The sequence below is a fragment of the Diabrotica virgifera genome, chromosome 9 (assembly GCF_917563875.1).
Source record: "Diabrotica virgifera virgifera chromosome 9, PGI_DIABVI_V3a".
Lineage (NCBI taxonomy): Eukaryota > Metazoa > Arthropoda > Insecta > Coleoptera > Chrysomelidae > Diabrotica > Diabrotica virgifera.
The window spans coordinates 60973212-60988728 of record NC_065451.1 but is presented as its reverse complement, the minus strand read 5'-3'; the positions used below and the strand labels follow the sequence as shown (position 1 = coordinate 60988728).

General features: G+C 31.6%; 1 protein-coding gene across 2 annotated transcripts in view; it reads right to left on the bottom strand.

Moving 5' to 3' along the window:
• Positions 1 to 225: 225 nt before the first annotated feature.
• Positions 226 to 15517, bottom strand: part of LOC126892508 (uncharacterized) — a 40944-nt gene continuing 25652 nt past the window's right edge. The window contains exons 2-3 of one of the 2 annotated variants that reach the window (XM_050662061.1): positions 13559 to 14092; positions 226 to 13447 (exon numbers count right to left, since the gene is read on the bottom strand). In XM_050662061.1, the coding sequence (XP_050518018.1) occupies positions 12584 to 13447; positions 13559 to 14092 (1398 nt within the window). In that variant the 3' untranslated portion in view covers positions 226 to 12583. Of the gene's footprint in view, positions 14093 to 15517 lie in introns of both variants that reach the window. The other variant, XM_050662060.1, reaches the window with a different exon arrangement.

The window sequence follows — 15517 nt, the reverse complement described above, 5'->3', positions numbered from 1 at the left end:
AACGTTTGCCTTTGTAATATCTCTCTATTAGACAGACATGCTATTAACGGTAAGTTTCCGATTAAGAAGAAGCTCATGTTTTGATGAATTATGAACAAAATTGCATGGCTGCCTGGCTTCTAAATAATATGCTTTTCTTTTTACCCCAGATCCAGTTGGTGGATTTTATCGCAATCAATTGTAGCTAATCCTGAAATTTCTTTGCCTAATTTATAGACAGCGAAATAAATGAAAATTTTTGTCTTTTTAATTTTTTTATATATGTAATACAGATTATATACCTACTTATACACTTAACTGAAAAATGATGCATTTAATTAAAATTAATTTTGTTAATTTTTTCCTCTAATTTAAACGACTATAATAATATGTCTAGTAAGTACACCTATCTCATATGAAATTTATACAGCGATGAGCACGCTAAGAAATGGCAAAATAATGCAAAAGATGGAAAACATATTAAGTTATGAGATAAAAAGAGATAAAGCTAGTAGAGGTGGAAAATTTACCGATCTAAATCTAAAAATTTACATTATATTAATTGTTTCCCACCTTTAGACGTATCAGACGAGTTTGGCAACTACCACTCTAACAGTGGCAGTTTTAGTTGACATACTCCTCCTCATATGTTTCCACCTGTACTAGTTTCATCTATTTTTATTTTACAACTTGTTATCCTTACAACTCTATGTTTTTCATATTTTGTGTTATTTTGCCGGTTATTAGCGCGCCCATCATCGTATTTACATACGTATTCATACAGGGTGGTTGATTAGTAGGGTAAAGCTCAATAGATCCGCTATAGTAATAGATAGCAATAAAAGTTAATAACAAAAATTGTAGCCAACTTTGAGCTTCACGTTACAAAATTAATTAGAATGTTACAGGGTGTTCGGTAACACACTGGCAGACCAAACTTAGGTTTTTTTAAATGGAACACCCTGTATTTTATTTTATATTTGAACTCTTCCTAACTGTCCCATAACAAAAATATAAAGGTTTGTTATTTTATACAGGGTATTTACAAAGTTATAGCCAATTTTATAAGAAAATCAGTTCAACTCCCTGTACAAATAAAAATAAGCAAAACAGTAATGGTTAATTGATGCCATATTTTTTTATTTATGGTCAGAATTTTCAAACATGATTAATATTGCTAATTTTCTATATATCAAATACAGTGTGATTCAAAACGCAATTACATCATTTTCTCAGTAATTTTAAATGGAACACCCTATATTTTATATCACTATTAAAAAGTACCATTACGGTACTTTAATTTTTATATAACATTCCCTATGTCTAAGTTTATTAGTTTTCGAGATATTTTAATTTTTCAGAGCAAATTATTAATTAGGTTTCTAAATTTTTCCATATTTTAAGTTAGCCATGACTGAACCGTTTTTATGAAACTTAGTCATCTCCAAATAGTACATTATCCAAGAAATCTGTCTGCTGATTGATTTTATCTAAGGCCCATTCACAAAATAATATTCTCTTTTCAAAATATTCCTGAAATAATTCTTGGTGCATTTGAATGCGGTAAGGGTGCATTCTGTTTTTTGCAAGAATTTCTTGCACAGAGTAGTAAGATTGTTCTTTTCTTTGGAAATATTTCGAATACTTGTATGTGGATTTTCAGTAACTGCCATCAACACATTAATTTCGTTTTCCTCTGTTACAGTACTTTTTGTACGTTCGTGTTTTTATACGTAACTGAATCAGGGCGGTTAAGCTGATCCTTTAATCTTTCAAAGCTTGCTGTTGTAGGTTGTCGTCTTTCAAGGAACCGTTTATGTTCATGATATTATTGTTATTGATAATAACGCATTTTTATTGCACTCCCCAAATATCCTGCCAGATCAACCATTTCCTCAATATTAAAATTCATCTCAACTATTAACCCGGTCTATATAGAGATTTCAAATAACAAAAATTGCCGGAGAGCCAAATTTTGGTGGAGAGCTAGGGTATACCATAACAAATAAAGTTTAAAAAGTCCCCATCGATCCCATGTGTGGTTCAAAAGTTATTCGAGGTCAAAGGTCAAAATTTGAGATTTTGTGGATTTTTTTCGAAAACGGTAAGTTTTATCAAAAAAAAAACCTTAAACCAAAGTTGTAGACCTTAAAATTCTCTACAAAAATAGTCCTTTGAATCCTTTGAATCGCGATTCAAAGAGTCACATTATACATGATATGCACACGTTTCCACACCACCTGTGAGGAGCGTACTCGGCTCGTTTTTTTTACCGTGGTTTCCTCTGTAGGCCTACTCCACTAACTGTTTTGACAATTTTAGGATAATTTAAGGAAACAATACCGGTCAAGTTCTAGATATTACCTTATTATTGATATTGATTATTGATATTGCTATTGATTATTCGGTTAACTATTGTTTTGATTTCTTTAGATATTTTAATCAGATACATATTCTTGAAAGTCTACTTCAACCGTCAAGTCTTCTTCGATTTCATCTTCTTCGATTTCATCTTCTTCCTCTTCCTCTTTCTGGATGTTCAAAAATTGTTCAAATGTGACTGAGTCATTGGTCTCTTCATTAAAATCACAGGAGTCTTCCTCTGTTGTACTAAACTGGACATTTGAGCAAGACTGACCTTGGCAGTTGGTACACACTAGAGAACACAGAAACCCGACTTTTTTACATCCACATTTGGCACTACAACCTTTTTTGCAATTGCAAAAAATAGTGTTAGGAGTTTTTCTGGAACTTATTATCTATTAATTTCCAACCCCAGTCTTCTGGATTCAGTTCATTGCCTAGCCATGTTTGAACTTGATAATATACTCGATACAAATGTTGAAAAGCAGATGCTGATGTTGGAGGAAGGTTCCAGGCTTTTCTGTAATAATAATTCTACTACCATACTTCAATTTCAATCGTATTTTTATAGTTCTGTCATCTAAAACTACATCTTGACAAACATTCCTTAATTCATCCAACGAAAACTGGCAATCATCACTCGTTTCTATGAATTGAAACATTTTCTCCATCGCAGAGTTTACAGTTTCATCTTGTGGACGGCCAATTTTACGACCAGTATTAGGTTTTAAGAAAGATTTGTAACAACTGTCATGGTATTTTGCATCAGCAGCGACTAAATCATACTCAAAATTAATACGTTCAAGAACAACCTTCGAAACATCATCAGAACGATCTTTAGCTAATTTCAACAGGGATTCTTTGAATTTTAGTGTAGTCACGTCACGAATTATTTTTCAAAGATGCTGTGCTTTCTTCATTGGCTTCATTGCCACAAAATAAACAGTATTTTTTAAAACAAAAATGTGATTTACTTACTCGCGTTCTAGTATGAGGTGGACTTACTTTTGAAGTACTAGCCTGTTCCTCCTCACGTTGTCTTTTCACTGCAGCGATTGAAGTTTTCCGAATGTATGATTTTCTGCAATTCACGTGTATTGTAACGGATTTTTGAGTTCTTAAATACTCAATAAACTCATCACCTCACTCGACACTAGCCTCGATTAAATTTGGCATTCCACGATCAACCACAACTGTTTTAGTTTCACTTAAAAGTTTATTGCAAATAAAGCAAAACTGAGACATTTTTAAAACTATAAAATTCTACAAATAACGGTAACGGTACTAAATGGTAGACGCTTGTAATAAGTACTTATATTCACTTGAACTGAACCTTTAGCACTAAAAGAAACAGATAATATTATGAACAATACTGTAGCCATTGCCTATAATAGACAATCTGTTCTTTTTTAAACAATGGTATAGCCAAATATTTTTCAAGGCCACGTGGATAGAGGAAATTCAGTTTGGGACTGATTACCTTTTGAAGAAATATTTTCAGAATAGTATAATATACTATATAAAAGAGACACAAATAGGCATTTATACTTGTCTTAATGGCCACATACGTATATACGTGGCTTATATGTGCATTTAATGTATAAAGTAACTTTTAAAATCGCGATATCTCAGGAATGGTAACTCAGAAAAAAAATTGTAAGGACAATTTTTGTAGAGAATGTTAAGATCTACAACTTTGGTTTGAGGTTTTTTTTTTTGATAAAACTTACCGTTTTCGAAAAAAATCCAAAAATCTCAAATTTTGACTTTTGACCCCGAATAACTTTTGACGCACACATGGGATCGATGGGGACTGTTTAAACTTTATTTGTTATGGTATACCCTAGCTCTCCACCAAAATTTGGCTCTCCGGCAATTTTTGTTATTTGCCAAGCATTTTGATGTCTAAGTTGACCGGATTATATTTAATAACACAATAACAGTTTTATCATGATAAACTGTCAGTTTTCGACAAATTCGGTTATGGCTTTCTTAAAATTTGGAAAAAGTTAGACACCTGTTATTAATTTGCTCTAAAAATAAAAATATTTTGAAAACTAATAAATTTAGGTAGGTATAGGGAATGTTATATAAAAATTAAAGTACAGCAATGGCATTTTTTAATAGTGATATAAAATACAGGGTGTTCCATTTAAAATTACTGAGAAAATAATGTAATTGCGTTTTGACTCACCCTGTTTTCGGTATAGAGAAAATTAGCAATATTAATCATTTTTTGGAAATTTTGACAATCAATAAAAAAATATGGCACCAATAAACCATTTCTGTTGTGCTTATTTTTATTAATAAGGGATGTTGAACTTGTTACGATTTTCATATAAAATTGGTTAAAACTTTGTACATACCCTATATAACATAACAAACCTTTATATTTTTGTGATGGTACAGTTAAGGAGATTTTCGAATATAAAATAAAATACAGGGTGTTCCATTAAAAAAAACATAAGTTTGGTCTGCCACTAGGTTATCGAACGCCCTGTAACATTCTAACTAATTTTGTAATATGAATCTCAAAGTTGTCTACAATTTTTTTATTAACTTTTATTGCTATATATTACTAAGTATAGCAGATCTATTGGGCTTTACACCCACTAATCAATCACCCTGTATATGTACATATTCATGCACGTCGCACGAATACACATTTACAAAAAATGAACAATAATAGAAAATAGTAGGGGAGGTAAGTATACTAAATTTGCAGTTACTCGAGCGTTATGAGGACCTATTTGGTTGTGAAGAGTAGGTTCTAAAACCAAAAAAATTTAAGTTAAGTTTTCCATTTTAGTGGAGACTCTCCATTTTTTTATTTAGTTTTCCATTTCCAACAATCGTTTTTCCAATTGGAGCACCATCTATCCATAAATAGAAAAAAAGATCTCGAATAATAGTTATTTATTTTTACGTGATGAATCCAAATCTGCAATACAAAATTGAGTGTAAAGGTTTATCAACATCCAAAATTGAGATCAAGACATATTCATTTAATTCTTAAATGTACTAGAAACAAAACCAAAACATACACATTTGTTTACATTTTAGTAGGTGACCTAGATTTGTTAGAAGCACCAGTCGACAATAATGCATAGTCAACTAATTCATATTTTCGTAAGTCATGGTCAAGCTGAGTCGGCACTATATACAAACTACATGTTACAAGTTTGTTTATATACTTATACATGAAGGCACCGTGATTCATTCTAATTGATTCGTTAATTAAATATCATTCTTAATCAAAATGCACTCGTAGATGGTTCTACTTTAAGCACACCAACTTGTTACTGATAATAATTAGTAGTGTTCAATAAATAAAGTATGGACAAATAGTGTATTCCTAACAACCAACCCTCTTCTCAGAGTAACTACCCCATTACGAAAACGTATTCTTTTATATGGCGACCTGAGTGACGAACTGGACTTCTGAGGTAGGGAGAAACCAGAAAGATGGCAACAAAAAATTGGAAGAGGAGAAAAAAAATGGGTAGATGGAGTATGAGATGGTTTTGGAGAGACGTAGCCTCAGGGTAGATGACGTAAGGAACGAGGTTTGGAGACATGGGAGCCACGCCCAACGTCAAGAGGACCAGACTTCATGGACAATCGTGGACAATGACAATAGTGTACGCGTGAGTAACTTTTGAGCTATTTTTTTCATTGCATACAGTCTCACATACACGAAAATTTTTTATTAATATAACTTAAATGCATAAAATATAAAAAATATTTTGGAAATTATTAGAATTAATTTTTATTGAATATTGATAAATTAGGACAAGTTTTCATTCTTTTTAAATTTTAGAGGTATATTCAATAATCTAGTTTATAGTTTATATTTTTCATTGTACATACAGATAATTATTGATACTAAGTTTATTTTTTAATGAAAATAAATGATTTTTGTTTATAATCCTAATAGAGAGAATATGAAAGCATTATTTGCAGTCTACAATTACATAATATTTTTAATTGAAGGAAACGCTATATCAGGCTTTTATTTTGCGTAAAGTATATTATATTGTTATTACCTGACTCTAAAATTACGAGTCAGAAATACATACATCAGTAATTCGCTGAGTAGAGTTTTACGCATTACATAAGATATAAAAAATACTGAAATTATACACTAGGAAAGGTGAATTAGAAATACTTTTAAGGGAATTACGATATTGAAATAATATTATTGAAAATATACATATAAGAAACGGCAAAGAAATAAAAGTGTTAAAGAAGAAGAAAGGAAAATACAAACATAATGGACCAGAATAAGTTTCACGGAAAATATGAGTTCCGATATTATGGGACCGATGAATCAAGATTTAGAGAATTTCTTTACCAATGACAAGACAAAGAAACATTAAAGACGGAAAAAAATTTAAAATATGACTACGGAAAAGAAATTAAATTATTTATATACAAGGATATACAAGAATTTTTATACAATGAATTTATGAAGAAATGATGTAAAAGTAATGGTGTAAGAAGGAAAATAAAGACTTATAAGTTATAATGACGTAAGGAAGTTTATATATTAACAAGAAAATCCCATTGGAGGGAAAAGGACAAAAGAAGATTGGCAAATAAGACTTAAAATTATCATAATGAAAGACATGTCATTAATATTAAGGTAAATAAGATTTAATGACAAAGATATGGAAAACAGAATAATTGAAGAGACTTTTGTACAGTAGAAAGTACTATTTAAGAAGAACACTTTGTATTGCTTCAGGTAATATATAGACAATTAATATAATATAAAGTTACTTTAAATTTTTATAATGTAAACCAACTTTAAATTTCTAAAATGCTAATATACTTATTTAAGTCAAATGAGGTCATGTAAGACTGTATTTCAATCAGAGAAATAGAGACTTTTTCGTTGTGACATTATGTAAAGTGACTATTAATTGCGCGAACTCAGTGAGAAAAAACTATTATTTAGTAAATAGCAAAAACTCACATTATTTATTTAGCGTTTATTTATAAGTTTTTCTCGTTCTTAAGTTTTAGGTTAATTTTATAGGTAGTACACGTGCACATAGTATAGGGCCCTAGATAGGAAAAATAACCTAGATAAGGAAAAATAACCTATATAGGAAAAATAACCTAGATAGGAAAAATAACCTAGATAGGAAAAATAACCTAGATAAGAAAATAACCCTAACTAAGAAAAATAACCCTAGATAGATGTTAGCTAGATAGATGTTAGATAGATAGGTGTTAGATGTTAGATAAATAGATAGGATTGAAAAAGAATAGTCCTAGCTAGATAGAATAATGATAGGTAAATAGATTTTTTCGTGATTTTTTTAATAAAATATAGTCTATTTTTATTACCACTTTCTTTCGAATTTTTATTGAATGTTGAAATTTTGGTACCGACAATAAGATTTTTGATTTCAAGTTTTTAGTATCGGTTGAATTTTAGTATAAATATGATTTTTTTTATGTTTTATGATGAATTAAGTAGACAATTGATTTTTTTAAAATGTATTAGAAGCATAATTAATTAAAGACAATTCAGAAAAAACACACTCTTGTCAAAGAAAAAGGTACAAAATGAACATCAAAAGATTTTAGCATGCTCATTTCATGTTTTGAAGCTAACCGACTCTCATCAAGACTGAGCAGTTCGGATCAGACAGGAATTTAGGGATGCAAAATGTAGAAGATTTTTTTTAAGCGCATAACTATCCATTTTGTCTTTTTGGAACAAACCTTCCCACGACTAAGGACGTGGAGAAAGGACCGGAAGCAAATACAAGGATTTAAAGCTGCGAAAAACCCGCCGAGTAGGTAAGGGTTAGAAAAGGAAGAATATGTGAAGTAAATACGAGTTTAATGAAGAAATATGAAGAAGAAGAAATATGTTTAATAGTACACTAAAAGTACTAAGTATAAAGAAAATGAAAATATGTATTAGTAAAGTACCAGTCAAGAAGAAGAGGAAGAAAAAGGAGAATTTTTTTTAATTGAAGAATATGTAAAAGGTCAGAAAATCAAATAATTATTTTAAAAGTGAAAGAATTATAATTAAAAAGTAAGTTCAAATGTAAGAATTAAAGTTATAATTTTATTTTAAATCGGGAAAAGGTAAAATATGCATTACAATTTCTGAGTGTAGAATTTCGCGAGATATAAGGAAGTAATAAGTAAGAATAGATGATGTTTGATGGCAATTTTTGTTATAAGGTAATAAGCTGTATATTTGTATATATTATATTTGTATTTTATATTTGTATATATTTGTATAAATCTTTTAAAGTAATCAGTTGGTGGAGCACAACAATTTTCTTCCTTGCATGTAGTCAGAAAATTTCCCGAAGGGGATGGATGTAAAGGTTTATCAACATCCAAAATTGAGATCAAGACATATTCATTTAATTCTTAAATGTACTAGAAACAAAACCAAAACATACACATTTGTTTACATTTTAGTAGGTGACCTAGATTTGTTAGAAGCACCAGTCGACAATAATGCATAGTCAACTAATTCATAGTTTCGTAAGTCATGGTCAAGCTGAGTCGGCACTATAAACAAACTACATGTTACAAGTCTGTTTATATACTTATACATGAAGGCACCGTGATTCATTCTAATTGATTCGTTAATTAAATATCATTCTTAATCAAAATGCACTCGTAGATGGTTCTACTTTAAGCACACCAACTTGTTACTGATAATAATAAGTAGTGTTCAATAAATAAAGTATGGACAAATAGTGTATTCCTAAGAACCAACCCTCTTCTCAGAGTAACTACCCCATTACGACAACGTATTCGTTTATAGGAGGCTCCTATTTCAAATTTTAAAGTATCCCCCACTCCACGTCCAGGGGGTCGGGTTTGGTGTAATTCGATAGATTTTTCAAAAATATTGAAGACGTACGTATTTTTCAGTTTTTCGATCTGATGTTCATTTCGCGAAATATTCGCTTTTTTCGAAAACTTTGTGACTCACCCATTTACTTACACCCCGTTGAAATCGTCAGATTTTTTAAATATACATTGTTGTACATGTACTTAACTTACTTTATCTTAATCTGACGATTTCGAGTTTTTCTAAAGACAGATTATTTTTCGGACCACCCTTAACGAACTCCCCTGTTAGTCCATTGAACAAAAATATGAGAAAATTTTATAAGAAGTTTCTTTTTGGAGGTTATAACTTTTTTTTCGTTCATTTCACAATACAATACCATCATAGTGATTTTGTAGAGGATTTTTCAATGAGCAATTTTCACTATTAAGTTGTTTAATTTTATTTATTATCTAGGTTTTACAGCGCTCCAATCTTAACCAGATTCTCGAATTCTCATAGGAATACAATAAAAAAAATATGTACTTTATATTAGTCGAGCGGTAGCAATCGTTATGCCGACCACGAAAATCAAATTTAAGGTGAATGACCAATTTTGGTCTATTTTTATGTTTTCGAGGTCGCTGAATCCGAATATGAAGTTTATTTTTATCTAGATTTGGTGGAACATGTTCAAAAATCAAATTTTATACAAAAATGCCGAAAATCAATTTTGATGATTTTTCAAATTTACCTCGCTGTATCTTTGGTCGCTGTAAATATTTCCTTTTGAAAATTTTACTGTCATCTTTAAAGTATGTAGATAACAATGAAATTTTTCCAAAATGTTTAAACAGATCAAAAAAGGAGTTGTTAGTTTTTAAACATTTTGTCATCATATTTCGTTAGTTTCATGTTTACTTAAAAAAGTTGAGTGACAAACTTTTTAGGTTATAATTTTAACCAACAAAACAATAAAATATAACTCATGAAGAAGTTTTTTGGAAAATTTTAAGTCAAAATACAATAGGAAAAAAGGTATGTTACTTCATAAACAAGCGGCACACCCCAAAAAACGCTAATATCTCGAGATCCTAGCCACGGTGTGGTGAATGGCTAATTTTGATCATACTTTATGATTTTGATATCAAAAATTCGTTTTTTGCTCTTCTTAAGAATTTTGTATTTTGCGGTTACGTCATTCTTCTTCTGAACAGGCGAATTTGTCCTCAAAAAACTTCTTGGGCCTTTTCTATATATGCTTAGGGTTATAAGTTATAAGTTTTATAGTGGGGAGAAAGGACAAAAACAGATTAATAATAGCATTTTCTTGGCGATCACATTTTCCATTAACTCTCTGTTTCTTGCAATGTGTATCAGAGATTGTATGTCGTTAATCCCTGTCCATTGCCTTATGTTTCGGAGCCAGGACATTTTCTTGCGTCCTATTCCTCTCTTGCCCTCAATTTTACCCTGGATTATAAGTTGAAGGAACTGGTATTTTTCGTTTCGCATGATGTGACCCAAATACGCCGTTTTTCTTTTCTTGATGTTTTCGAAAAGCTGACGTTCTTGGTTGATTCTTTTAAGGACATCCACATTTGTGACTTTCGCCGTCCATGATATCTTTAGGATACGGCGATAAAGCCACATTTCGAAGGCTTCTAATCTGTTTATATCCCTCGTTTTGAGGGTCCAGCCCTCTATGCCATATAGCAGCACCGACCACACGTAGCATTTAGTAAACCTTAGTCTCAGTGTAAGGTCGAACTCTGAGCAGGTCAGTACCTTCCTGAATTTTACGAAAGCTTGTCGAGCTTGCTCAATGCGACATTTTACTTCCCTGTCCGATGACCAGTCTTCAAAAAGCCACGTTCCTAGGTATTTGAATTTGCTTACTCTCTCAATGGACTTAGTATTCAGTGTTATGGTGGAGTTTTCAAATGCATCCAAGTTTCTGGAGATGATCATGAATTTGGTCTTTTTGGTATTAATCTCTAATCCCATTCGATTACTGTATTCTCCGATTATAGTGACAAGTTGTTGAAGATCTGCTATGTTGTCGCAAATTAAGACAGCATCATCAGCATATCGTATGTTGTTGATCAATACTCCATTCACTTTGATTCCCATCTCTGCATCTTCCAAAGACTCTTGAAATATGGCTTCCGAATAAATGTTAAATAAAAGAGGGGAAAGCACACATCCCTGCCGAACACCCCTTCTTATATGTATGGATTTGGATATAGAATTGTCTATTAATTGTGCTACCTGATACCAGTACAAGTTTTCAATGCATCTTATGTCTTTTTGGTCTATATCAAACTTCTTGAGAATCTTCATTAACTTGTGATGTTGGACACGATCAAACGCTTTCTCGTAGTCTAAAAAGCACAGGAATACGTCCTTCCTCTGATCGTAACAATTTTGGATTAACACTTGTGTTGCTACTATTGCTTCTCTTGTTCCCAAACCTTGCCTAAACCCAAACTGAGAATCACTGATGTCCCATTCACATTTTTTGTATAATCTTTGATGTAGTATTTTTAAGAATATTTTTAAAGTGTGACTCATCAAGCTAATGAGTCTGTGATCCTCACATCTTTTTGCATTGACTTTTTTGGGTAGGGGAATAAATGTAGAGAGCAACCACTGCTGAGGATAGCAACCAGCTTCATAAATAAAATTAAATAATAATAGCATAGCAATGTTAAAATCATAATAAATTGTATGAATAAAAATTATATATAGACAGAAAAGTAAGCCTAACTTTTGTTATTATTGTATTCCTATGAGCATTCGAGAATCTGGTCAAGTTTGAAGCGCTCTAAAACCTATATAAATAAATAGAATGAAACAACTTTATAGTGGAAATTGTTGGCTGAAAAACCCTCTACAAAATTGCTATAATGTTATTTCATTTTAAAATGAACTGAAAAAAAGTTAGAACCTCCAAAAGGAAACTTGTTAAATTTTTTTTACATATTTTTGCTTATATCTTTCTTGTTGGTCACTCGACGATAAAAAGTAATAGAAATAAAATTATAGAAAATTTAATTTGCTACATTTTATGTTTAATTAGATTTTCCGTAGGGTTGGTAGTTTACGAGATATAATGCAAAACCACTTTGCACCCCATTTCCAAGATGGCGGCCGGGGGACAAGGGTGGCGACCCCAAAAACTTGAACTTAAGCTTCTACTGATCCCCCTACACATTAAAGAAATAAAATTAACTCCTCTAACAAATGCAAGGTAACGCTTAAAAAATATAACATTTTAATGGAGTATGTATTAAGCGCCAATATAAATATGGTAGAGGTACATTTACAGGGTACAAGGTTTCTCCCTATGTGATTTTTCGACGCGCTCGAGTAACTGCAAAAATCCCCATTTGGGCTGCTCTACTACAATATTTAGTTTACCTAAATTACAATAACTTTCACAAATATTGGATTTACGTCAAATTGACTGTGGACGTGGACGACTTCCAAAAGTTGATTGTTGCTGTCAAATAACATAAAAGATGCGGTTAATCTTTTTTTCTTAACATTGCCAGCTTTTCTTACTACCTGAATACTTTCAGTTGCAAAATTTTTTGCAAAAGATAAATCTAAACGTACAATATATTCTTTTACAAACACGTAACATCTTAAATGATTTGAAGGTAGTTGAAAGTGAGACGAAAATGCCAAACAATTATGATTTTTGAGATGTTCGATCATTTGGTTAACAGTTCCTTTTTCACAACAACCTTCTATAGGGCATCTAAATTGTCTACCTCGTTTGCAGTTTATTTCATGTGACTGCATATCTGACACCTGAATATCGCTATTGCAATTACTACAATTCCATTTGTAAAACTTCATGCCATTAATTATTTCACTGAGAATTGCTCTCTCGAAATATTTTCTAACTTCTCTTGCTTGTCTTTGACTAACATCATCTCCATCGCTAAAGAACTTATAACAATAGTAACATATATAATTATTGCGTTTGTCACGGTAGTAATAACGAATTGGACAATTAGATATTGAAAAAATGCAATACTCTTGGCATTTAACACATTTAGATTTTAGATTAAATTCAGCTTGGTAATTTTCAATTTGTCTCCCGTGTGGATTATTTTTGGGTACATTTTTCACCACAGCATTACTAACATCTGAACCTGTCAAAACCTTGGACCTTGGATTAAATTCTGATCGATCTTTTACAATTTGACCCCCGTTTGCATCAGTTTTGGTGAAAGGTTTCCCCACAGCATTACTATCCTCTGAATCTGTTAAAACCTTGGATTTTGGATTAAATTCTGATTGATCTTTTACAATTTGAGCCCCGATTGGATCATTTTTGGTTAAAGGTTTCCCCACAGCATTACTATCCTGTGAATCTGTCAAAACCTTTGATCTTGGAGTAAATTCTGATCGGTATTTTACAATTTGACTCCCGGGTGGATCATTTTTGGGTGCCGGTTTCGTCACAACATTACTAATACTTGGTGTTGTCAAGACCTTTAAATTGCGATCAATTAATTTAAATTCAATATGTATAAAGTTTGACATATGTGATATATCCACAACAAAAAAATCATCTGTACATGGTTTTTTGTTCAATACAATATCAAATTCTTTTTTTTCGCTACTAAGAGTAAATTGATGGTATATATTTTGAGATAGTTTATAGCTACCCATACAAACCAAATCTAATGTTATTGAATTTTCCGACATACTATAGCTAATATACAGAAAAAACAAATTATCATCTTCTTGATATATATAAACACGAGGCATTTCTAAATAATCATTCAAGTTGAAAACAAGCGTTGGGCAGTCCAATATGGCACTCTTATGTTTGAAATGAAAGTGTTGAAGCATCAGAAAACTTGTCATTTCTTCATAACAAATTGGACACCTATGATTTTTTTCCAAGCATACCTAAAAACATTTAACAATTATAATTTTAAAATCAATAAACACTTGTTATAAAACACTTGTGTAGGTAATTCAAATTTTCAAACAAATAGAAAGACAGAAAATACTTAATATAAGTATTAAGTATAAGTAATTAGGCAATGAAATAATAGTACATTATATACCGCGGGACTGAAGTAGTACATTTAATCCTGAAGGTAAAGTTTATGGCCCGACCGCAGGGAGGGCCATAATTTACCTGAAGGATTAAATGTACTTCAGTCGCAAGGTATATACGATACTTTTCGTACTTCCGGTATGATTTTATTAATTATTTCAATAATTTCAATCAGTTTTTTCTCTCTTCAACTCATTTAATAAACTGTCTTTAAAATAAGTTACCATAGTAACATTGCGTTGTGACAGTTATAATTTAGAAACATTGTCATTACTAGTGTCATTGTAAAGAAACATTGTTATTGATAATTATTGGTATCATGAGTGAAGAAGGTGTATCTGATATTGATAAAAGAGCAGCCGAAGTAGGTGAAGAATTGTTACCACCGAAATCTAGAAAACTATACGAGCAGCAGTACGATGCTTTTAAAAAGTGGTGCCGCTTAAAAAATGTGAGACAACCTACTGAAAATGCGCTGTTAGTCTACTTCGATGATAAATCAAAAGCGGTTTGTGCCTCAACTCTCTGGGCACATTACTCAATGCTGAAATCGGTTATTAACATTAGAGAAGATATTGATATAAGTAAATTTCCAAAATTATTAGCTTTTTTGAAGAGAAGAAATGAGGGATTTAAGCCAAAGAAGTCAAGAATTCTCACGTCTGAGCAGGTAGATCAGTTCTTACGGGAGGCTCCGGATGATAAATATTTAATGCTTAAGGTAAATTTGGAAATTTGTTTATATTCAGAAATTTTAAGAAATCAATTTTTTTGTAGGTTGCACTTATTTTGGGCGTTGCGGGAGCTTGTCGTGGAAAAGAGTTGGTTGATTTAGAAATCGACGATGTGAGAGATTTGGGCGATTCCTTCCTAATTGCGATTAGAAACACCAAAAATAAAATTGACCGAAATTTTGTGATCAAAAATTCAGAAAACAGTGCCATCAGTTTTGTGGCGATATTTCGGAAATATGTGGCATTGCGAAAGACAGGGACAACTCATTCAAAATTTTTTGTTCAATACATCAACAAAGAATGTACTACGCGAGTAGTAGGAAAAAACATGTTTGGTACAATTCCACGGCAAATAGCAGCTTTCTTGAAATTAGAAAATGCGAGGTCTTATACGGGACATTGTTTTAGACGCACATCTGCGTCTTTGTTAGCTGATTCGGGAGCAACAATAGACGTGCTGAAGAGACATGGAGGATGGAAATCCTCCAACGTGGCCGAGGGATATATTGAATCGTCTATTAAAAATAAACAAAAAAT